The following is a 25,021-nucleotide window of genomic DNA, read 5'->3' on the forward strand; positions in this document are numbered from 1 at the left end:
GTGTACACTTATCTGCATCAAATCTGACCTTTCACTGCTCTTTTCCTACCCTTCCCTTTATTTATCTGAGCACCCATTCTCTCACCCATCCATTCGAGACCCTATCTACCCATGTACAGGGGTACTTATTAGGCAATAGCTAGGGCTAGTGTGCGAGAAAATACAGCACTGCAGCTTACTCACACATTCTTTATGACTGCCTTCCCCATGTACAGATGAAAAGTCTGCATTGGATTTTTTAAATTATTTATTTAAATAATCTTAGCATGCCATCCAAGAAAGTTTTACAGTACCAGGCAAAAAAAAAAAAAAGTGTAAATGTCAAATAAAACAGTGACAGATGACAGTATTCTCTATTGAATAGCACCGTTTCTTCGTGCATGTTCAATGAGAACTCATGAATTATTAATACGCAAATCTCCTTTTTCTGTTAAAAAAATCAACTTAGGGTTTTTTGGTTGCATTTTTTTTTCTTTTATTTATTTCTTTGGGTCTGTGTATGTTACACAGAGCTTTCCAGGAGAATTATTTCGTTTAAGAAATGCTAACATACAGAAATTCTTGGAGCTACAGCCATTCACAGTGAATTTTCACCTATAGCTGCATTTATTGGCACAAAGAAGGAAAAGTGAAGAACGACACAGTATTTCGCCACCTTTTCCCTCACTCATCCACAACATCTGAGCTAATTTCATTACAAGTAAATCCAACTTCTGTGAACATATTCTAAAAATCTAACAACATACCCTTCCCTGGAGCCGTGATACCCTGTTTCTGATCCTGCCTCCCCTGCACATCGCAAGTCTCACTCCACAGCACAACCAGCCCCCTCGAATGCCACAGAGTTACCAGGAGAGTTTCAGATGTCAGCCTGAATATGGGTGGCAGAATCTGGCCCTTAATGTCGGCTTCTAAGGTTCTTAAATGGGAATGTCTTCTATTAGAAATAAGAAGAGGAAAAACAGTACAATTAAAGGACGCTTTTGGCTCTACAGCCAGGCACACCCAGCGCTTGTGGTTACGAGGAATTCTGCTCAGAACTTCCTTCATTTCACCCCAAAACTTGTGGAGGCATCAAGAATCCAGCCCAATTTAGATCGTTAAAGAGAACTGCAGAGAAGTGCTGGCCTCTATTTTTGTTGTTCTCATGAGACAACATAAACATTTTCTAAGCATTTTATTTGATAAAACAAATAATATCATATTAATGTCCTATTTTTAACCTCTCTCTCTGTCTCCTAATCAAATACATTTCCACATATCTAGGCAAACAACAACAAAAATCTGCAGGAAGCCAGCCATTCCCATTGTGCTTTTATGCTGTTAAAGAAACAGTGTGCTTACTACACCAAGGCATTAGCCTTGGCACACTCAAACCCCCTCGAGGGACAGTTAGCTGGTGCAGCAATCACAGACATATTCTCTGTCACTTATTCCTGAGCCCTTTTTAGCAGCTTGACCCTTTCACTTTTGCTCAGCTTACCCTAGAGCAGGGGAGGCTGCTCCAGCAGCCAGAGTTACCAGGCTGCATCAAGCTCAGGTTTTCCAGTCTCAAAGAAGGTAGGCACAAATACCTTAACTTCCCTAGCTGCTCCCTTGATTCGACTCAGAATCAACCAAGGGCCAAATTTCTGATCAAAGGACAAGAAAGCATGTAGGAAATGTTTGGGCTAAGTTATGCTGGGGCTACAGGCCAGTACTCAGGCTTCTAGCAGCATCTCTACCAAAAGACACTGCAGAAAGAAGCAGCTGGGTATCTGTGGTGGCTTACCCACAAGCAGCTCGTCTCCTTGAGCTGGACTGCGAGACACTTCCAGCCTGGTTAAAATTGTAACTGAAATGACCTTGTGCTTCCCTATATTCACATTGAAATTATTATTATTATTAATAATAATACAGTTAGTTTTCTGTCCTGACATTTTCTAGGGTCTCCAGTGAAAGCATGAGTAGGCAAACGAGGAGTTTTTAGTAAGAGTGATTCAGGAATAAATCTCAAAAATAAATGTAAAAGGCCATTTCCTCACCCACATAATCAGTGCAGAAAATGTCAACATATGTGACAAGAGGAAAAAAAGCAGCAATGATTGATGCAAGTCTTGGAAGACCAGGAAAGAAATGATGTGCTATCCAGAGAAAGCTCCCCTTCTACATGGGATCACAGGGAGTCCTCTGGTCAAACTTTCTTGGCCTCTCTTCCTTCTGATTAGTTTGGGACTCTGCAGTGCGAAATGAGCCAGATAATATTCAGCTCTTGTTCCTTAGTCGCCAAACTCTCTTTCCACGAATCCAATAAGTGTCTATTAAAATAAATAAACCCCATAATGATTCAAGATAACCTAATCAAGAAAGCTGAAATGGATAAAAGACTAACTGTAATGGAGAGTTCTGTCATGGCTTCAATGAATTCTTGATGAGGGCCAGGGGAGGGGGACTAAACCTGAGAAGCTTTACTGAGAGCATTTTGGTACAGTTCAAGGTTAATCGCTTGATAGCCTGAGTTTTCTGAAACAGTCAGTACTTTTCCTCCTCCAAAAATTTAAAGCAAAATGCAAAAGCACTGGAAAAAGCCACAATTCCATTACGGCTAGTTTCTCACTAGCCCTATAAAACAAGAAATAATACAAAAAATGAATGAAGTACATGAACCCTGGCACATCTTAGATGGAAACACCAAGTCTGCTTACATCTCTTACCCTCATAAGGAAGGATGCTGTGCACTGAGAATATTTCCTGCATGCCAAATTCAAACAAGTTCCTCTCCGTGCTGGAGAGGCAGTGCAGGCTCGTGGTTCAGGCAAGCAGCCTGCCACCAGCACCCAAGTCTGCCAAAGGCTTCCTGAGCAAAACCCCATCTCCACAGCTGCCCCTGCTTCGCTCATTTGCTGAGAGGTGCTGCTGCAGATGCAGGTCAGCTAATGTCAAAGGTACTTAAGAGAAATTTTAAACTTAGTTAAGGAGAGAAATGTCTTTCTATATTTCCTGCATATGTAAAAAGAACATCAAAATGTCAGTACAACAGATAACCTCCAGCCATAGAGATTCACAAGCATCATAAAGGCACTGAGACGCTACAGCAGGAAGAAAGGCCATATATACATACATTATATGCACTATGCACCTTCACAACCAGCTGTGTTTTCTAGCTGTTGTTCATTGTCACTGGAATCTAATTAGTTTAAGGGCACAGAAAATACCTATTCTAAGCTAAAAGGGGGAGAGAAGGCATCCCATCATAAGAAATAAGGGAACATAAATTGTGAAGGAAAGACAGTGAAGGACAAGACCTGCCTGAGGGTGACTGCTCATCCCTCTCACAGTACCTCTGGTTTCTTCTTGGAGCAGGGGCAATGTGACAATGGCCACAGTGCTGACAACCATGTAGAGTGGGCTCCCACTGCGGGGCTAACACCTGTCCTTGGCCAGAGACAATCTTTGTGGTGTGGCATGGATCTCAAAATGAAAAGTCAGGGGAACTGACACAATGATTTCTATCCACAGCCCTGCATTTCTCTGACGGTGAAGGGGCTCAGCTGAAGGACTTTCCTGCCCTAACCCTCAACGCCAGTCAAGTTTCTTCATTTGTTCATTTTTAAATGACACAAAGACATGACCCAGAGACTGAGCTTTGCCAGCTTAACGTTCTTTCAAATGTTGTTCAGAGAGAGTTCTCTCTTGCTTTACTGTGTTGTAACTGGAAAAAAATCCAGTCCCTTGGGGAAGAATTTGAGTTTCAAGGGTTTGCTTTTTGTTTTCACTGGACTGGTGATGCTGGAGGTCAAACCGTTCCATCTACCCTAGCCTGGGGCAGATGCCCAGCAGCCTGTGCCTCTCTTCTTCAGGCCGCTCCAGCCTGATTAAGGACGAACACTTGCCTGCGTGAACTGTAGGAAGTTTGGTTTCCTATGTTCATACAATTTTTGCCTTCCCTCAGACTGTCAGCAAGGGGTCCAGTTACCTATGCCCACTAGTGACTGTTTATTATGAGCAGAACTATATTCCTGAACTTGTTTTACATAGCCTAAGAAAAAACATCTGCTGAGCACAACACAGCCACTTGCTAGGACTCCCACTAGCAGAGGTCAGAGGGATGACACTGCTGCACAGTGTTACAGAAGCGCTGGCACAAGGTCTTGGGGGAAAAAGTTTTCCCCAAAGTTGACTTGTAGAGAAGCTGCAGAACTGGACATGGAAACCAGCTTTCCTGACAGTTCAAACCTGCAGCATTGCTAGGTCAAAGTCTCTACCTGTCCTACTGCTCCATTCTGGAGACATGCAGGCCATCCAAACCTCTGTGCAAAGGCATGCTGGAAACTCCCAATGAATTAAATATAACCAGGAGATTCTGAAGTGCAGATTGCAGGCTAAATCCTGGTATTCCCACCACATTCAGAACCACTCCCAATGTGATAAAACAAGTCTCAGGTTTAATCATTTAAAGGACAAAGGGCACTAGCAGGCAGCATCCTGAGAGAAATACGCTATCCAGGGGGTACATCACTTACAGCTGGCAACTAAAATAGGGTAACACTTTTGGAGGGCACTAAACACCTCAGCTCCTACTGCCTTCAGAAGGACAAAGGAATGCACAGCGCTTCACAAACAAGACAAAAAATATCTATATATGTTGCAAGGACTAAAATGTGTATTAATGGAAATGTGACAAGTCAATGTCTAAAATGAATGGCTTGAGATCTTTATGAATCCATACCACCACGGTACTTCTGTGAGGTCCTGTTCCTTACATGTATGTTGCCTTGTGAGCTCCACAGTTTGTATTCTCAGATTCTACCAGCTGCCCTTCCCTTTACTTGCTGAACTGATAATCTGCCATGATTTAAGACTAAAGATGGCTACTTTTTAAATTAGAGGTCAATTAACTCCACTAGTAGATGATGCTGCTTGCAATAACTGTTCTCAGTGGGTACCACTCTTCCTGTACAAAGACAGAAGATGAAATGAGGCCTCCATTGGCTCTGGTTGCTCTCTCGGGTACATGACATACAGCCCTGCATATAAAATGTCAAAACAGCCCTGTCGGAGATTCACTGGCTGCTAAAACTGTGAAGATCGCACAGCACCGTGGATTGCTGTTGACAGAAGAGCAGTGCCCAACATAACACATGCCTTGTTAGCAAACTGGAAGCCTCTCAGTAGTCTGGGGTGAGGGAATAATAGAAGAAGCCAAAGCAATGCAAGCCAGGCCTGCGGAGAACAGCAAGTGAACGAACCTTGGCGGAAAGTCCAAGCAAACCCTCAGAGTAGCTCTTTTTCCCCCCTCTTTCAAACTCTCTTTCGTCTGTAAATATGGGTAGTTTTCAATGAGCACTTCCCACCGCATAACTCAGCTGCTGAAATCAGCAGCATTGTTACCAGAATAGCCTGTAACTGGCACAGCAGGCCTGTACGAAGGAATGGGAAAGCCCCACCACTAAATTTTAGACAAGCTAGACCTAAGGTGACACCGACCACCCCACTGTGCCACCACACACCCCTCTGCGATCAGCTGTGTCTTTACTTTTTGCATTCCCCCTGGCCACAGGGCACTCCAGCCAGCCGTGGGACACCACAGGCACACCCAACCAGGCTGGGGGTGGGCGCGCAGGTGGGCTTTGGGCAGGGGGGGACAGTGTATTGCTATGGTTGGTGACTACAGCTTCTTTGTCCCTGCCTTCCAGTGCCCTCACAAACCACTTTCATGCTCCAACAGAGAGCTATGACATCTCAGCATGGCAAATGCTGGGTCATCCCAGGGAGCCAGTATTGCTTTGGCAGGGCTGTGAAACAAAGGAAACATTAGCCTGAGAAACGCTTCTTTATTTGCCTCTGCTGAAGAAACAGAACCTTTATGGGCAGTGACTTTGCTTTAAACAATAACATTTGTGGATCCTGTTCTTAACCTTCTGCATCTGGCTTTCAAAATCTGCCCTGCTCTTTTTCCACGTGAAAGACTATGGAGCTTATTTTTGTTTTGGTGCTGATGTGCAACGCTGCCAGAGAAGCTCACTCAAGCTGGCACAGACTGAAGCTGGTGAGCCACCCAAATTATTGTTGGGTGGTTCAGTCCCTCTCTATTTCAAGAAGCCTCTGGGTATAATGACAGGAAGCTTGCAGGCAATTTTAAGCCAAACCTCAGAGAAGCTGGCATTCAGTCTGTGTTACACACTCCTTATTAAAAGCTGTCCAGTCCGGATTCTGGGTGGAACTTTGATATCTGCATGGAGTAAAGAATAAGGGGCACGTTTGCAAAATCAATTGTGCAGTTTTTATATTTACTGCACGTTTACCACATATGTCATTTATTACACAGTGGAAAACCGTTAAATGCACAGTAGTTGTGCCAAGTGGCATTATGCTTTTAACAGCTTTATTCGTTTAACAGCTCCAGTTCTCATTATATTTTGCCATGTGGTACATGAGATTTTTATGCATTTAACAGTTTAAGAGGGTTCCATGGTATTTTCCTTTTATGTATTTAATGCTGTGCCTGGGATTTTGTTGGGGGGCAAAGGGGTTGTGGACTGTAACCCCTGTGCCCTGACAAGAGAAAGCAAGAGGAGAAAACAACAACAACAAAAAAGATTAAATGAGAAAGGAAAAATGGATTAGACCTCCATGTGCCAGGGTGCAAATACCTGTAACAAGGACAAGGCTCTTCCCTGTGCTTTGGTAGCCTTTGATGCTTTGCTTATATGCCTTTCAACTTCTTATTTTACATCAACTTTAATCACTACAATATTGTTTTCCTGCACAGAGGGAAATCGGATATTTCTGGATATTTCTATCCTCTCACAGACACATTTGTGCATTTTTGTGTCCATACTGATACCCTCTCCTAGCACAACAGAGTAATTTTATCCAGGATCAGAAACAGCTCTTTTCACACAGAGCAAACAATTCCTTCCAGTGGTCTCCAATCCATTTGCTGCCCTTCCTACAAGAAAAGTCTGTCTTCCTTTCTACATAATCCATTATTGTATATTATATTTTTTTAAACAGTTGGATGAAATTTTTAAATTACTGGATTCTCTTCAACAATTTCACCCCGGAGTAGGTTCACCCACATGTATTTTTTACACCCAAGGTGAAACTTAATCTAGGAGAATACACTGCAGTGCCCTCTCATCCTTTTTTGTAAAAATGATTGGATCTGATGTGAATTATTCACATGGCAATACCATATGCAGCACATACAAGAAGAAAAAAAAAAAAAAAAAAAAAGGAAACACCTGCCTAATATGCAGTTTCCCATTGCCTTCCTTCAGTTAATTACTTAAGAAAACAGTTTCTTTACCTGTCAAATGACAATGATACCGTTATTTTGGAAGGTCCCTGTCCCACCAATAGGAGTGTAAGTTATATACCACAAGAGGGAAAAGACATACGCATTTCTACAAAAGGAGGGAAAAAGCCTGGCTGTGAGCTGGTCCTTTTCCCAGCCTATTTTAAAAGGGAAAAGGAAACCACTTACGTAGACAAACACCAAAAAAACGACAGGTTCCCCAGTATTTTTACTGGTGGGAGGAGGATACGGGTCTAGTTCCAACCCTAAAGTTTGCTTTAAAAACAAAATCCCCCAAAGCCCCGCAATAACAAAATTCCCTCTACCACTCACCTGACTTTTATTGGCAGCCACTTTGGCAAACAGAGCTTGAGATACCTTGGCCCTTTTCATCTCCTGTTGGATCTCGTCATAAATGGCAGCTGTGATGTTGACGTTGGCGCCGTCCGCCTTAATGGGGAGGTCTGTTGTTGGTGTCGAGGTTTTGGCCTACCAAGAGACCATGAAAATAATAATTTAAAAAGTGCTGCTTTCAGCCCAGCCATCTGTGCAGAAATTATCAAAGGATTTCAGTCAGCTGATGCCAAACTGCATTAGCTACAGAGGGACACTTCCTGTCCATTATTCTAATCAGGTTAATTGTGATTGGAAATAATTGCAGTGCATTCCTATAGGACATGCAAGGCCCTGTCAACTCTCCCCCTCTCCCTCTCCCAGCATGTTTATTGAACAGCTCAACAACACGATAGGTAGCTGGGGTGCTTGGCTGCAGGCAGTTGCTGAAGTTTTTGCTCTGCCAGCTAGCTGCTACAGCACAGACACCAGCCTCTACCTTCTTCCCCCCTCTCTAAAAGTGGCCTACACCTTGGAGGAAGAGCCAATTCTCCCAGAAAAAATGAGTAAATGGGTAGAGGTCTCTAAATAATAAATTATTACTCAATTTAATGCACTCCCTCAAGTCTCCCTCATCCTTTATTAAAACTATATGTATGTCATTTGAGTATGTATGGTTTCCCAGCCTTATCATCATTATGCTGGCCAGAAAGTCACCTAATTTCACCTAGGAAATCAGTGGAAATTAAAAAAAAAAAATCATTTCATAAAGCTAGGCTTTGGCATGCCTTTGATGTGCTGCCCTCATTCTCCTAAACTCATATTGAGATTTTGTGTATTCCACTGCACTCCTTTTAATTGAATGATTTCCCATCAGCTTCTGTGACAAATGAAGGACAATAAAGGATGCTGCCAGTACTTTCCCCAGGCTGGACTACCCCTACAAGGCTGCTATCAGTACAATTCTGCAGGCTCCTACAAGATTTTTATTTTAAAGCCCCTTCACCATGGCCATCCTCAGATGATGGAGGCTGGCAAGGGAGTGAGGGCAGCACAATGCTTCCTGAACACTTGCACCAGCAGCCCCTTGGAGTGACAGATCTCATTTGCTTTCCTGAGGTCAAAGAGAAGGGATGCTGGGGCTGATCCCTGAACTCTTACATCTTTTAGGGGAAATATATGGGTTACTGACATAAAATCCCTGTTTTCTCCTGAGACATAAAGGTCTTAGGAAACAAACCAAGCTAAGTTGCAAAGCCCATACATCCAGACATATACAAATCTCCCATAAACTTCGATGATGTTCAGCTAATTGGCCCAATTACAGATCTTTTCAGCTGGCTTCTGTTTTTGCACCAGAGTTGAAGGCTGCTAGAGTACATCTAACATTAATTTTTAACTAGGCAGACATACCCAAATGCCTATTTGTTAATGAGAAGGTTAACTAGGCAAAACCAAGCCTTCTGAACTTCTTTTCTTTTGCTCTCCTCCAAATCTTCCTATCCCTAACATCATTTCTGCACCAAGGCCCCTGTTAATAATGGAGACAAAATCCAATCAAGACAACACTATAGACCAATCACTCTTCCTACTGCTTCCAGATCAAGCTTCCATCAACCTACATCTCCTCTCTTGCCGAAGCCAGTCTGAAGGGGGTCAGGAGCAGCCAGCATCGGATGCAGCAGCTCACTGAGCACAACCACACAGCGCTATGTTGCGCAGTGCCCAACTGAACATGTGCCCCTGGCTCTGCAAGTGCCCCCCTTCTGCCTTAAGCCTGCCCTGGCTCATTCCCTGCTTGTTTTGAGACAGCAGTGCTGGCAGCACAGGACCCATGTAGAAAGGGACCAAGACTGGTTCTGCCTCTGCTAGGGACAGCTGGGGCAGGCCGGAGCCTCCTGCACCCCCGGCACCACAGGAGGCCAGGGCCCGACTTGGCCACAGGCCCTGAGCGGGTACAGCCTGATGGATGGACCAACCGGGATCTTCACAGACAGATAAGAGAGAGGGCAATTGTGGGAAACATAGGAAAACAACAAATAGATCATGGGAAGGCAGAATACTGTCCAAATCTGTCAGGATTCATTTACTGGAGCTTAATTTTACCGAAGGCATTGCAGGGCTTTGAACAGTATAAAAAAAGCCTTCCCAGTTGATGAAGCCTTTGGCTAGCTCAGCAGCTGAGGTCACCACAGCCCCAAAGGTCGTTACGGAGGTCTGAGATTCTGAGAAGAACAAAATTAGCATGTAAAAGAAAGTTTTAAAATACAGCTTCATCCTGCATGGGTCCCCTATGCTGCTAGCTCTGCAGCCAGAAGTCAGAAACCAGCCTGCCCTACACGCCCTGAAAGCCGGGCCATTTCTTATTTAATCACCAAAACAGGTAGGAAAGTATCACAGCTACCACAGTAGAGTGCTTTATGCTAGAGGCCTAGACTCAAAACTGGTCTTGATATTAACTAGAAGTTTGCCATTATTGAAATGTCTCATTGGAAATGGTGAAAGAAAAACGAAAAAAAAAAGGTTTTGTAATCACAATGCCAGAGTGCTGAAATCTCAGCAGTAACTGTTCATCTTCCGCAGTGAGGAGAGAGCTGGCTACATGTATGCATTAACCTTTAAAAGCTCAGAACCCCTTCCCCAAAGTACTTGCATCACTTGCTGCATCAATCTGCTGCTCTCACCTCCACGCTTGTCCTGGACAGCATCTGCCTGTGCCTGGGGAGAACCCGGGAGGGGGCTTCAGGGCTGACTCTGAGTAGCGGAGAGTTGAGCTGAGTTATGCCACGTGCTCATGCACCTACCTCTACAGCTGCCCTAGCACTTACTGATATGCTACCCAGCACACTGAAAAATCATTCCCAGAAGTATTGCCTCAAGAGATTGGTATCTATGGAAACCATACTTCCAAATGCCATTAAATCAACTTCTCCAGCACTGTAACATAACTCTTGAAAGGCCAGTACAGTTCCTCTTTACCAATAATCACCACTACCTCCAAAGCACTGTTCTCTGGGGTATACAACATACTCTCCTTGGATGGTGATTCTTCAGGGAATCGCTGTGCTGTGCATGAACAGGGTATTTGTCTCATCAGGACTAATACCGGGCATATGGGGAAGCACAGTATCCATGCTGCTTGCCCAGGAGCTGGGAAGCAGCCTCATTTGCAGAGGTGTCCAAGTTGTCAAAACAGCACCTGTGCTGACTAGTGCTGGCCCTCAGAGGACTGGGGAAATTTTATCCAGTGGGCACAAGAGAAGTACTGGGTACACAAAGGTTTCTGTGTCGCTTTTCGTGATTAAAAATCTCACAATATTCCACCGGATTCTCCAAGAATATAAGGCAAGGATGGGCTGCTTTATACTTTTAGAGCATGGTTTTCTAACAATGCTTAGCTCTTAAAAAGGAAAGTAAATTTTCCCTTATTTTAAAGCTGTGGTGAACATGGGAAAAAAATGTTATTTTGACAAAGAAAAGAGCTGGAGTGCCTGATTTGACAGAGATTGGATTTTTATTTTCACCGGACTGCATCTAAGCTGTCCATTTCTTTCTGTTTTGATGTTTGTTTTGTTGTTTTTTGTTGTAGCAGGAATAAACTAATCTTTTCTTGTAAATATAAATGCATAAAGAGGATACACTACTTAGATGCTAAAATAGTTCTCCTTTTTTTTTTTTTTTTTTTTTTCCACAGTGTTGTGGTTTAACCCAGCCGGCAGCTAAATACCACACAGCCATTCGCTCACCCTCCCTTCTCCCTCTCTGGGATGGGGGAGAAAAACGGGAAAGTGAAGCCTGTGAGTTGAGATAAAGACAGTTTATTAAGACAGGAAAATAATAATAACAATAATAATAACAATAATTATGATAATACTACTACTACTAATAATAATGTGTACGAAACAAGCGATGCAAAATGCAACTGATCACCATCAGTGATGGATCACCATGCAAGTGATCACCATCAGCAGGCTGGACCGATGCCCAGCCTATCCCCAAGCAGCCGTCCCCCCACCCCAGCCAGCCACCCCTATATATTGTTCAGCAGGACCCCAGATGGCATGGAATAACCCTTTGGCCAGCTTGGGTCAGCTGTCCTGGGTCTGTCCCCTCCCAGCTCCTGCTGTACCCCCAGCCTGCCTGTTGCCAGGACAGAGCAAGAAGCTGAAACGTCCTTGGCTTGGTGTAAGCACTGCTCTGCAACAACCAAAACATCAGCATGTTATCAGCACTCTTCTCATCCTAATCCAAAACATAGCACCCTACCAGCTACTAGGAGGAAAATTAACTCTGTCCTAACTGAAACCAGTACACACAGAAAGGTAACAAAAAAAAAAAAAAAAAAAAAAAAAAAAAAAAAAAAGAAACAGTTATACAACAATGAATTTTGCATACAAAAATTCGTCATCAAATTCAGATTGGCAGAATATGCTTGCTTTCAGTGAAAACAGTTCTTTATATCATGTATAGGGGTGAAGTGCACCCAAACCAGGGTTAAACAGAACGTGCTCAACAGTTTCTACAAAATCAGCACACCTTCCATAAGGGTGATTAGTTTGCATTCAACCCCCCACTCCAACACGCTTACTTCTTTTTAGCAGCTGTGGCTCCAGAAGTGAGCACTCAGAGGCTTTGCAGACTACCTGATTGTGGAAGCACCAAAGCAGGAGGGTTTTTCAGGCCCGTTTATGAAATATCAAGAGAAGTGCTAGAGCTGAGCTGTCATGTTTGCACAGCTAGAAATTTCAAACTCAAGTCAGACAAATATCATGACAAGAGCTGATCATTGTACCTGTGCAAGCACCCTCTCTTTTTTAGAGTATACCTCTGGGACTGCAAGCAGCCAGGTAGAAGGGTAGATACCCCATAACAGTGTATTATGTGGAGATTTTTTCTTAGTGCAACCTATTCAGGGAAGTGGGTGGCGACAGCACATTAATAAACACACAGAGTTAAATCAGTGAGGTGACTTAACTGGTTTGAAACTGTAAAGCATCATCTCTTGTCCCAGCGCCCTGCTCATCTCTACTTTCAGTACTTCAAATAATTACTAGTGTAAACCTCTAACTCTAGGACCATCATTTCCTATGCAGAATACAGAAAGCACTGATTTCTAGCAAAGGCTATCTAACCCACTATCAACTCCTGTTCACTACACACATTTTATTGCAACATATATAAAACTCTTCATAAGCCCAAAAATTTCCTGTGTTCTGCAGAACCTAACAGACAAACCACTAAGACTAAAAATTATGTAAGTAGTCTTTCCATAATGCAGTCTGCAGCAGGCATTTAGTGAACATATACGAACAGCCTATATGTAAAGCCCACATGCACCCTTGCAAGTATTAATGTCACATACATTATTCTTTGTGTTTATGGCATTGATCAAAGCTAGAATCATTACTACACCTTGCTGAAATCCAACAAACATCTCTGAAGAGCCACTACAAAACCTTATCAAAGGATTTCCACAACTCACCTGGCTGAAGGGAACAACAGACAGAGGAAGGGCAGAGAGGAATACTTTCCCTGAACTAATCAAAAGGACCACACAACAAACAGGTAACGAGGAATCACATCTTACCTGGGGGGTTCTGGAGGAGCTTGGGCTGCTGGCTGCTGAAGACACCATGCTCACGTTGGGGTTCATACTCCTTTCTCTCTCATCCTGATAGATACGATCACGCTCTGAGTCAGGCAAGTTGAGGAAATTCTGCATCGCTCTCAAGTTTACCAGCAGGGACTGGGAAGCAGTCCTAGGGTCTTCTTCCTTACGCAGGATCTCAGACAACAAGCCCTGGTTAAAAAAAAAAAAAAAAAAAAAAAAAAAAAAAGGCCAGTCGTGTTGTTGTTGGTTTTTTAAAATTTGTTTAGCGTAACCAGCTGGGTAGCAATATTGGGAACCTACATCAGAATCTCATGGTCTCTCCCAGAGGGGATATTTTGTGTTTGCCTTCTAGGGGCTGGCGTTTATTCTGGGACAGTCCTATTCTGGCACTGTAATAAGCATGTGAGCATGGAGATGCTAGATATGAAGGCAGGTACACCAAGTAGAAGAAATTACAGTTACCACCAGGTGCTTGCTGCAAATATTTTAGGAGCTGTTATATGTCTCTGTCTCTCTCTCTCCCTCTCTCTCTGCTTTTACTTGATGCTGGGAACACTTGGCAGTTTTGTTCATCTTTGACAAATCTGCCAAGCTTGGTAAATTTAGTTCCGACATTTAAGCAGTGCAGGAGGTTTATAAAGAAAAATGTTTGGCTGGGGTTAGATGTTACAGTCCGTTCATTTTGGTTTGGACAGTTGTTTCTGAGAGGAGAAAAATGGAACAAATAATAAAGCCTCAGATTCTAGCTTTAGTGATTTAACCCATTCTTTCACGTCTCATTTTAAAATACCCCAGGTTTCAAGTTGCAACAATGAATGAACACCATATTCACATAGTTTTAACAAAAAGCATTATGCCAGGAGGTAACAAGTACAGTACTTCCAAAAAATAAAAATTAAAAAAATAAAAATAAAAAAAGAATTGGAAAGATTAGACTACTATTAAAAGAGGCTTAAATCTAATGACAGGATTAAAATTATGCATAACTGTAAGCATTCAGTAGTTCCACAGCTTATCTAGAAGTTAAGGCACAATATACAAGCCTAGATCAGGGCTGATAGAAACCACCAGAGTGGAGTGCATTCAACCAGCTTCTCTGAGGCACCCCGCTACGTTCCCCACTTTACAAAGGGCTATTTCACTCCAAGAAGCGGTAACAGTCACTTCCTGAACTCTGTGTGTTTACATGTGCTCGTGTACAACGAAGCAGAGAGGGATAATTTCTCCTGCCTGCCACAAGCCTGAGTGCTTCAGAACAGCGGCCAGTGTCCAACTCCATGCAGCCGCCCAGTAATGACCAAATGCCAGCGTTTTTACTATTTATTGATCTTATTGACTACAATTCCTGACAAAACAGACGGGCAAACGTGTGTCTGTATCTGCTTTATCTGTTACCTGCTTTTAAACATCTACATTGGAACACGTATGTGCAAGCTCTATTTCAGCAATGTTTACGCCAGAAGTGCTCCAAACAAGCTCCACAGACAACCAGCAGGTAGGTTGCACACAGCTTCATTTTTTCAGTTCCTAATCTACAAAATAAAGAGATGGATTCCTGCTTCTATTTTCCTGTTGTTATCAGAACAGTTACTAGATGGACTGAAGTGGGAACTGAGCCACAGTGGGACCCTCTGACCAGAAATTGGAGGAGAAGGCTGGAGAGAAGCCAGCTAGTGAAACATGCCCACGCCAGGAAAAAGCTTAAAGAAGGTGTGGTACTGGGCAGGCCCTGGCCTTGCTTCTGTGACTGTCTGCAGCCGTGGCATGGCCGCATGCTCATACCCAGCTTCTTCCTCAGAGTTTACCACCCTACAGAGAAGCTGGGGACACTGTAAAAAAATTCCAAATTTACCAGGCTCCCACACTGAGGGAAATTAACAAAAACAGGATATCTCAGAAGCCTGAACCCGTGACTTGAAGCATTCCAAGATCAATACAGAATGTCCCTATTAGAATGTCCTCTTAAAGTCAATGGAAAATTCTCCAAAGGCAGTAAATAAATATCACTTCCACAGACTCTCTACATTCTTAAATTTCTGTGTCTTTTAAAGGATAGTTGATTTATTTATTTATGTATTTATTTATTTATTTATTTTTAAGAAAAGATATGCATCCAAAAATGAATGGATTTAGTTTGAAAGACAGGTACCTGAAAACTACTGGAATTGACTCTAAGGCAGCTTTTTCTGCCCCCACCTTAGCCTGCTTAAACCTATAGTCCAATTTCAAAAATGGAGAGCAAAAACATATGTGAAAGCATGCCAGCAATTACTTTTCAGTGTAGTCATTCCCTCCCTATGTAAATCAGGGACGTACAGGTACAAGTGGGTTGGTAATGGCACTAAGAGGTATGTATGTGGCTGCCTGAAATACCAACTCTGGGCCTTGGAAGCTCTGCCTCATCACCCGAAGCGGTACATCATGGGAGAGATTTGGGGCTTTGGAGCCCTAGCTTGTGCCTCTTACTTCTCAAAGGATCTCACCCCTTTTTTAGGGATGTAGCAGTATTTCACACTGCTGCTCAATCAATCACCAGGCATGCTGGTGTATTACCATAAACTACCCTGGGTAAACGGGCTTGGAAATAAGCAGCAGTGATGGGACAACTGCCTCACAAATACCTGCAAAGAGGAAAAAGCCATGCAGAAGGGGAATTGGCAAAGAGTACTGACACCTCAGGTGACCAGTCCTGCACAGTAGCCAGGGAGCCTCACCTGCTAAGCAGGCACCCAGCCCAGCAGAGCAGCCAGCTCCTTCCCCCAAACTGCCAGGCTTGTGCTGCACCAGAGGCAGCTGCTCACAGAGGGGCCGAGCCCTGCACCCCGATGCCCGTTCCAGGCCCCCAAGTGGGAGGTCTGGCTGCACAGAGCTGGGCTGCAGCTCAGCTGTAGTAGGCCGAGTGCTTTGGCAGCTCTGGAGCCATGCAAACAGCAGGACAGATAATAAGAAAACTGACTCAGAAGGAAAAATTGCGTGTCCTCCTGCAACTAAAGATAACGCTGGTAAACAACAGTGGTTAGATAAATGAGCGATGGGGTAGAACAATAAAATAAAGTATCCTGAGAGCAATAACGTTTACAATAATATAATTCTGAGCTACTGAAGTATACACAAACTAACCAGTGAGCAACATTATAAAATAGATATTAAATAATCTGTTCAGCCTTTTTGTCACCTGCAACAAATTAGGCTTTCAATATGCAAAACATCTTCCTTCCAGAAAAACAAATGATCATGATTTCATTTAATTGTAATTTAATGAGGCATAATTTATTTTTTAAAGTGATATACACCAGGTGTGTGGTGAGGAAACTGGCCCAGCCAGACAAGCCCTACTGTTTCTATTTTTGAGAAAACCCTAAAGCCAGCCAGAGACTGTTTTCATTTCTGCAAATTATGTTTCTGCTTGAGGGAGTGAGGGAGGGAAACCCACAGCATTCGTACATTTGTTATAAAATTCCATTGGCTCATTCCGACTTACTTACATCTCACATATTTAAATAAATAAATAAATAAAATAGTAATTTGCAGAGCAACCAACTCTGTAAACCTGAAAGAAGATCCTCAGGGACTAGAAAGCCTCAAACTGATTTTAAATGACCAAACAGATCTCTTCTACTGAACACTGCTTTCAGGAAACACTTTTGCACAGGTAGCTTAATAATAATCTTTCCTTTTCCATTCTTGGACATGATTTTTAAGCCAGTTACTGAAGAGAAAATGTACAAGTTTAATAGTAGCACAGGCTCTGCTCACAAATGAGCTGTGCTATGCATGCACCCCCAGACAAGGACCCTGCTCAGGCACAGCTTGGTTTATACTTGGAACTTGCACCATTTTTAAAATTGCACACTGGATCCATAATTAACTTTAAAAAAATAATAACCAGAGGTGGAGAAAGCAGCCAAATTCCAATCAAAATAAAAAAGTATTTGGAGCTATTTAAGGTAGGAGCAATTTTGACAGTGTTTTTTCCAACTAGCTGAAATCTAGTCTTTCAAAAACAAGCCAGCAAAGTCACTGTCTTGAGGGATTGCTCTGCACTCATTCTATGAAACCCCATTTGTGAACATATTTATTTTATTTTTACTACCTACAGAATTTCCAGGACAAACAACCCAAACTTCTTGGGCATGGAATCTTTTTTAAGCAGCTTCTAAAAGATAATGCACTACAATGTAGAGTAAATGTTATTCAGACTGACTCCCAGAACCAAAGGACTGACTAAACAGCCTTTGAGGCCAACACAAAGGCTTGACCAAAGGCAAGTGAAGTTTTTCTGCTATCTTCCCAAAGGGCTTTGGTTCAGGCTTGTAAAGGCGTAAATGAGATCTCAGTGGGACAGCAGACTGCACTACCAGTGACCGAATGAAGGACAGTTTTGCAACAAGGCTTTTCAAAAGTAGTCTGGATTGGGGTGAAGAGGTTATGCTGGAGTGTCGCCCAGACCCTGATGTCCTGGGGACAGGGAGGATAAGGGCCATCAGGCAGCAGGAGACTCACAAGTGCTGGCCAGGACCTCGCGCCTGTCAGGTTTGGTGACTCAGACAGGAGCTGCACTTCCCCTCATCCAGACCTCAGCAATGTGTCCATGAGAGCAGATACAACTTTAAAAAGGTTCAAAACAGGCTTTGGGCAATTGAAACACTGGCCAAGGCAAAAACTTGAATAAACACAACTCACGTGCTAAACCTCAGTTTGTATGTTCTGTGTAAGGAGATTATATATATATATATATATGTATATATATATATATATATTATATATATGAAAGACTAAAAAAGCATAAACACTTTTTTCATACTTTCGGTTTATTTGTGCCTCTCCATACTTCAGCTATTGCCAAGAGCAACAGAGAAAATGCTGAAATACTAGAAAAATATTGCTCCTGCAGTACTTAAAGCCCAAGCAGTACTTGTAACTGGCCATCTCAATAAAAAAGCTGTTCTGCTTCCTCTCGAGTTTAGATGAGACTCTGATCGGGACCAGAAAACATAGGTATTTATTCAAATTCAAAATCTGAGTCTTAAAGATCAGTGATACAAGCCTATCCCCTCTCAGTATCCCTGTTCAGCATGAAAGGCCTGTTTCTAGCATGGGAAGGCAGCACTTGGGGAACCATTGGTTAGCTGCTCATTCCTAGTGAACTACACCGAATTCTTACCTTCAGCATACAAACCCAAATTGATTTTGCCAGACTGAAATGACTGCTTATATTTAAAATTGCCTGCAGAAAGCTTGAGGAGGCAGGTCAGCCTGCAGAGCTCTGCAGCAAACACACTAACTTCTCATCACCCTTCAAGGAAACAAAGCGACTGCACCTGCTGCATTTTTCTCATGTCAGGTTAGGGTTTTACGCCATGACATCTCTGCCTCTTGGCATTAACTACATGTTCAAACTTCAAGACCTCCAATATTGTCTTATGGGCTGAATAAGATACACTGACCAATTTTTAAAAACTTTCTCTTTGATCAATTGTTAAAAAACTTCTCTTTGTCTCTAAGTATACAGCACTGAGGAATAAACTCTATATGAAGGCTTCTTACGACTCCAGCTCATTTTCACCTACTGCTTTACTTCCACTCCCTTGCATCTCTTCCTAATTTCAGCTAGGACATGAAGCAGAAGTGCTAGAAGTCTCTTAGAAATGCTTATTCTGGCAATGTGTCCACTCCAATTTTGTTCAGCAAAATTAGTTTAGATAGTCATTGGAAATTTTTGAGTGGTTAGCCAAACCAAGCCAAACCAAGCACCTTCATATCCATCCTGTCACAGTTTCCATTTAAGCAGAACTCTGCACCCTGTTCCCTGACCAACTCCTTCTGTCTCAAGAGGCAATGCTCTTGTCCATTTACACGAGCTTCAGAACTCCAAGGACTTTGACAGGTTTTCCATCAGTATAAACAGGAGACCAGCTGTCTTCTAACGCCCTTCAGTGCAGCTGAATACATCACATCAGTCCCTCTTTAAAAAAAAAATTAAAAAAAAATCTCTTGATCTCTAGATTCACTGCTTATAGACACAGTATGAGCCTCATTCTTAAACTCATTTAACTAATGCTAAAATACGTACATCTCAGGAGAGAGCTGCTTAGGCAGACAGCATTTAGAGGCTGATTTGAATAAAACTTATACAGGGTCCAACAATGACAATTTGATTTTTATTATTAAAAATGAAGTGCTTAAATCCTCAAAGAAAATGCCTTTATTGCATTAGTTTAATAAAGCCTCTTTTTTATTATAGTATCTCTTTTTATTAAGGAAGACAGGATGTGCCTGTAGAGCTGAATGTGGATGCATGGGGAAAACCAGGCAGAGGAAGACCAACCACCTGCAGACACAAAGTGCCACCATTTATATGACATGCATGTCAAACCTTTGTACTGAAATATGCTGGAAAATGAGCAAGACGCAGAGCTCGTGCACACTGTATAACTGTGCGTTTGCTTCCAAGGCTCAGGACTCCTGTGCATCAGCTGAGCAGGCAGCAGCCGCCTCCTACAAGCACACATTCTGAAAGCCTGACTCACATGCTACTTAAGATCTTTTCATTCAGCCTATTGAATACAATTAAGTTAATTGAAACTGAAATTTGGGGCAGTGCAAAACCCACTGTTGGAACAAATATCCCATGTACAAAAAATCTGCAATTTATTAAATTAAGCACTTCCCTTACAGACTGCCTTCTTTCCTGTGAGTACAACAGAACACTGCTTGTACCACATTACACATAAGAATAAAACAGGCAGGCAGCATGAAACGTTTTCATGCAGTGAGAGAGAGTTTTCTATGGGGGAAAAATATGACAAAAAAATCCCCCTAAAAAACAAAAACAGAACACTCGATAATTGAAAGTCTGCGCACAATGGGACAGGCACCATGGCAATGAATGCAGCATGAATGTCTCACTCGATACCAGGCAGAGCATTAAAGCTGCTCATCTTTCTCTCACTTAAGTCAAAGGAAAATTACTTGCTAAAGGAATTCTATCCAGGATTTGGCTCACAAGCAAGCAGAGATGGAAGAGTTAGTATTACAACAAAGCATATTTATAATCTTAAAAATCTTCTTAAGGGATCCAATTCTGTTCCCACTCCAGTTTAGGGGAATTTTGCCAAAGAAAGCAGAACTAGACACAAATGAAGAGCCATCAGCCACTTCCCTCCCTGCTTGCCTCCAAAGACTGCCTTTCAAGCTTCCTCACTGGCCACGCGATCTGAGCCCCCAGAGCCTCCAGCCCCCCCATACCTGACCGGCAGCATCTTTGCATGAAGGGTAGCACTATTTTCCCTTCCTGTGTCAGAAGCCTGGACTTGCCCCTTGTCACACCACAAGCTAGGGCAGCATCCAAAACTGGGCCTGCATTTCCCTATGCCACAGCCCACCCCTGCAGCCAAGGTAGGGCAGAATCCCTCAAAGAAGGTGGATCAGTTTATTTTATTTCATTATGAGTTTCACTACATCTGACGTTGGTAAGGCAGAGCTTCCCACTCCTTGCACTGTTACCTGCTTTTACCCCAAAAGGCCCCAGCAAAGCACCAGCTAAGCAGGCAGGAGCCAACCTGGGTAAGTGCTGCCTTCCTACATGCAAACTGGAAAGCCAGCTTCCCCACTACTAGCTAGTAAAAGAGGGAAGGAGCAGTGCTCTCTGGGAAAAGAGTTACATGCAGCCCAAACATGCTTGTTCCCCCAGCTCTCTTTGTATCTGGCACCACAACTTTTTCATTCAAAAAACCTCAGGTTCATGGATATTCCCAGTTTCTAAGACTGTTCAGTAAAACAAGCACTGGCTATTCGCCCAAACATTTTACTAGTTTTGGCTACTATGTCAAAACATTGGCAAAAAAAAAAAAAAAAGATGCTTTAAAAAATGATATAAACAGAAAACACTCATTCAGTCTATAGGCTTTTCAGTCCACTGGGCACTCCCAATGAGGAGAAAAGCAGTTCCCTGATCCAGTGATTTAGACTGTCTGGACTCCTACAGCCTGACCATTCATTCGGACTGCCACTCCATGTCCCTCTCTGAGCCTGCAGCAATGAGGAATGCCCAGTAAGCAAGAAGAAGAGGAGAGCAAGTTCATTTTCTTCGTGCAAAGCGGGATTCAATTTAGCTGATTTAAAGCTAAGGATTTTGCAGATCACTTCAATAACTCCATACTTGCTAAAAACAAAACAAAACAAAGAAAAAAAAAGGCAAACAACAAGTAGAAAAACAAACAAAAACAACACAACTTTTCAGAGAAGGACAAAGTACACTCAAGAGAGCATTTTCATGCACGTCTTTAAACTAGTCCTCTCTTTCCTCTGTAACCATCAGCACTTGCCCACTCCTTGGCATGTTACAACCTGTGATACAGCGAGTTTGGTGATAACCTTTTGGTTGTAACTTGAATGCTGCACTAGGAGACAAGGCAGCACAAGAGGGAGACAGTACATGGAATATGCCCTGAGGTCTCCCCAAATTCCTGAATGTATTCTTCTCCAGGAGGAAGTCTGTAACCTTAAGTAGCAGCTGTGGTCAGCAACCCCCTTGTCCCACCTTGGGATGTTACCCTGATTTACACAAGATGCACGCTAAAGCTAGGTAGGATTTTTTGGAGAATTCCAGCCATCTCTGACAACACCTTGGTGGTCCACAACCAACAAGGGGCAGCTGTTCGCCCTGCACATTAAATCCTGTTCACCCTCTGCAGCCTGTATCTTGCAGGCATGTCCTTCACTCCATTCTTCTCAAAACTTTGGCTGCTTTTAGAAATGCACACAGGACATTTCCAAGCATGAGATGCACCTGCTCTACCCCTAACAGTTACACTCCTCTAGCTGCTCAGCCCAGAGCTCTATTTCAACAGTCATCACTGGGAAGTGAAATAACTGTGCATTTGCAGTATCAATCAGACTTCCTTTTTTTTTTTTTACCCCCCAGGATCGAGTGGTTTTACACAGTCAAAAAGTACTGAATTCTTATTGAAAGCAAAGCTTTTGATAATGCCCCTTCTAACAGTAACTTCAGCTTACAGGTTGGCTGCATGTAAGCACTGTTTATGAAGATGCCTTCCATTTTAAGATAAAGATAGCAGGTATGACCACATAACTGTCAAGTGTTTGATGGGCCTCATCCAGCTTTCTGCCTTCCATTCAAATGAACCCACACCCTTGCATCCAGTTTTTCAGACCTGAAGCCAGCCAAGGAAGCCTAGCCTTCCACTCGTGGGTTACTAGTTTCTAGCAGTCCAAATGTAGGGAACAAACTATGTCTACAACCAACATGTTCAAATTGGTGAGCCTGCAAACTTCCAACTTACGGGTTGCAGGCCAGCAGAGCTGCAACTACAGCCAAGGATTTCAGCCATGGAAAACTCAGGTACAGCCAAGTGACATTATTATATGAACAAAAAACTGAACCTCTTTGCCCCAGCCATGCTGCTAACCACCTTCACCATGGCCAGCTTTCTCCACTGCCTCAATTGACCCCTTTCTCTTTGCCTGTACGGGCCAGAGGCCTCCCCAGTTGCTTTGGAAGAAGGGAAATGGCCAACTAAGCACAGGCCAGGAATTCAAGCATCCCTTCTCTTTTGTCCTCTTTGCCTGCCTCTTACATGTCTCAGCAGGGCCTCTGGTCTGCAGCAGAACAGCCCCAGTCCCACTTCTTGGGCTACGCAACCAAACTGATCCATTTGAATAGTGCCTCACTGCAGACCCCAAAAGAGGACCTTACCTGTAGTGTAGAGCTGCAGTGCTGCTGGCATCCACTAGTATGCCTAAAGCCTAAGAGGGTGTCTTACAACAAACACTACTCTTATCATTGCTAAGCAGATTGTAGATAAAACAAACATGCTAGTGGGCACAACAATTTAAAATGTTTTGAAGGTACCTGTCATCTCTCTGGGGGGTCTATGAACTCTCTCTCTTCTAACTGTCCCATCAGTTGAATAAATAAACATTTAGATTCTGTAGTAGGGTGAATTAAAATTGTGACACTGATTCTCTAATGATAATGTAAAAAGAAGGCACACAGGTTAGGTAGCCCATAGGTTAGTTAGCCCGAAGTATTTACTAAAAATCAGCTGTATGCACTTTGAGGGGTTTTTATACTCAGTTTCAAATAAATCTTAAAATGTTCATTTTGGATCCTTGTGTTTGAAAGAAACACTCCTTGTGGCTAGTTCCTAGCCAAACACTCTGTGCAGCTCTCCTGTGCACAGAGCAGGCACTACGCTGCCAGGTGTTCAGTCCCCATCTCAGACTGGGACTGCAGTGGGAGCACAGTATTTATGACAAAGACTGAAGCACTTTATTTTCATGTGTGCACACAACAAGATGGCCACAGGCAGAAGGAAGTACTGTTGTCTTAAGCTATGATTTTCCAACTTTTAGAAGAAGGTTTGGCTGTCTCACAACCATGCAACTCCACCTCTCTATCTTCCAGCCCGCCTTCCCCCCTTCCCATACACACATGCACACATACATGTGTCAGCCATTTGTTCCGATGGATTTAGCCTAGTTTGGACCAAAGCTTCCTCTACTTAATTTAACAGATTTGCTCAGATGGAAGGTCTCAGGGGAGAAATAATGTTAGTAAGGGGCGGGGGGGGAATGGGTTCAGCATTGAGTATGTAGGTCATTGGACTTTAAAATAAATTAGAGACTAGTTTATCTATTAAACAAGCCTCACAGTACATATTTCATGAAGCTATACTTAATTATAGGCTAATGTGCACTCCAGGGCTACCATGAAGAAGGATTAAGCAGTGGCCCATAATGCAGTGATTAATACAATTATTAGCTGGCTGGAACATGGCATCTATTCTTTGATGCCATCACGAGAAACAATAGATCTCTGTTAAGGTTGGAACTTGAAGGGAAAGGCAACAAACCCAAACATTTCCAGAGAGAAATGCACACATCTCTGCACCTCCTGAGCATAGGACCCAGCAAGAGGAATGCAAGGAGGTGAGAGCAGACCTGAACTTCCACTTCAAGTGCTTTGTACAGAATTTGCTTCTCCATCATGGGTGTTTAGGAACATCCCACAACTTCTGAGTGTCTGAGTTCACACTGTCTGAGCTGTCTGAGTGCACTGACTGTCTGAGCACCTCTTCATACTACTTGGGGCGACAGCCTCTGACCTGAAGGGAGATTGATTTGAGTTGGAATTAGAAGCTGAGAACAATAAGGCGTAAATATGTACCTACACTCTTCTGCTACAGTGATGTTTCATTGGGCAAGCGCTATACCTAAGATCCATCGCTCTTTTATATTAAGGCCCTGTAGACTAATGAAGCATATCCCTGAGACGAATAACTCTTTTTGTATGTTTAAGAATTGCCTGTTCTGGAATCGCTGCCATGGACTGTATAGTGCATCTTACTATTTATAAGAAAAGACTAAGAAGTAAGTAATTTATTTCCTTTTATATAAAATTCTGTATGTCTGATAAATTACAGTGAAGTGATCAATTTTTATTTTTTAAGAAAAGCTTCATCGGCTACTGCAACCTAAGGCAAATGTCAGTGAAAGGATAGGGGGACTGACACAACCACTGACACTTGCACCTTGAATTACAGACTCTACTTTATATACCAACCTCAAGTGTAAACTGGTTGGAGAACAGAGCATCAACATCCTATTTCCTGTTGCAGTTCTGTCCAGGAATGGTGCTTTGGCACCTTCTCAAAGGACATTACCTTGGGATGACTACTCAATGCTGCTCAGGTCTCTTTTCCCAGTGACTGAGCTCAGTCTGAACAGCTACACACCTGGCGAAGTACAGTACTGTGAAGAGACATTGGCTCAGA

The 25,021-nt window shown here is 42.9% G+C and overlaps 1 protein-coding gene across 1 annotated transcript in view; it reads right to left on the bottom strand.

The window, feature by feature from the left end:
* SATB2 (SATB homeobox 2) overlaps positions 1-25,021 on the bottom strand; it is a 132,400-nt gene that overhangs the window by 29,597 nt on the left and 77,782 nt on the right. The window contains exons 9-10 of the mRNA XM_068686633.1: positions 13,200-13,412; positions 7,613-7,768 (exon numbers count right to left, since the gene is read on the bottom strand). Of these exons, the coding sequence (XP_068542734.1) occupies positions 7,613-7,768; positions 13,200-13,412 (369 nt within the window). The remainder of the gene's footprint in view (positions 1-7,612; positions 7,769-13,199; positions 13,413-25,021) is intronic.

Source organism: Anas acuta, chromosome 6 (assembly GCF_963932015.1).
Source record: "Anas acuta chromosome 6, bAnaAcu1.1, whole genome shotgun sequence".
In the NCBI taxonomy this organism is placed as follows: Eukaryota; Metazoa; Chordata; class Aves; order Anseriformes; family Anatidae; genus Anas; species Anas acuta.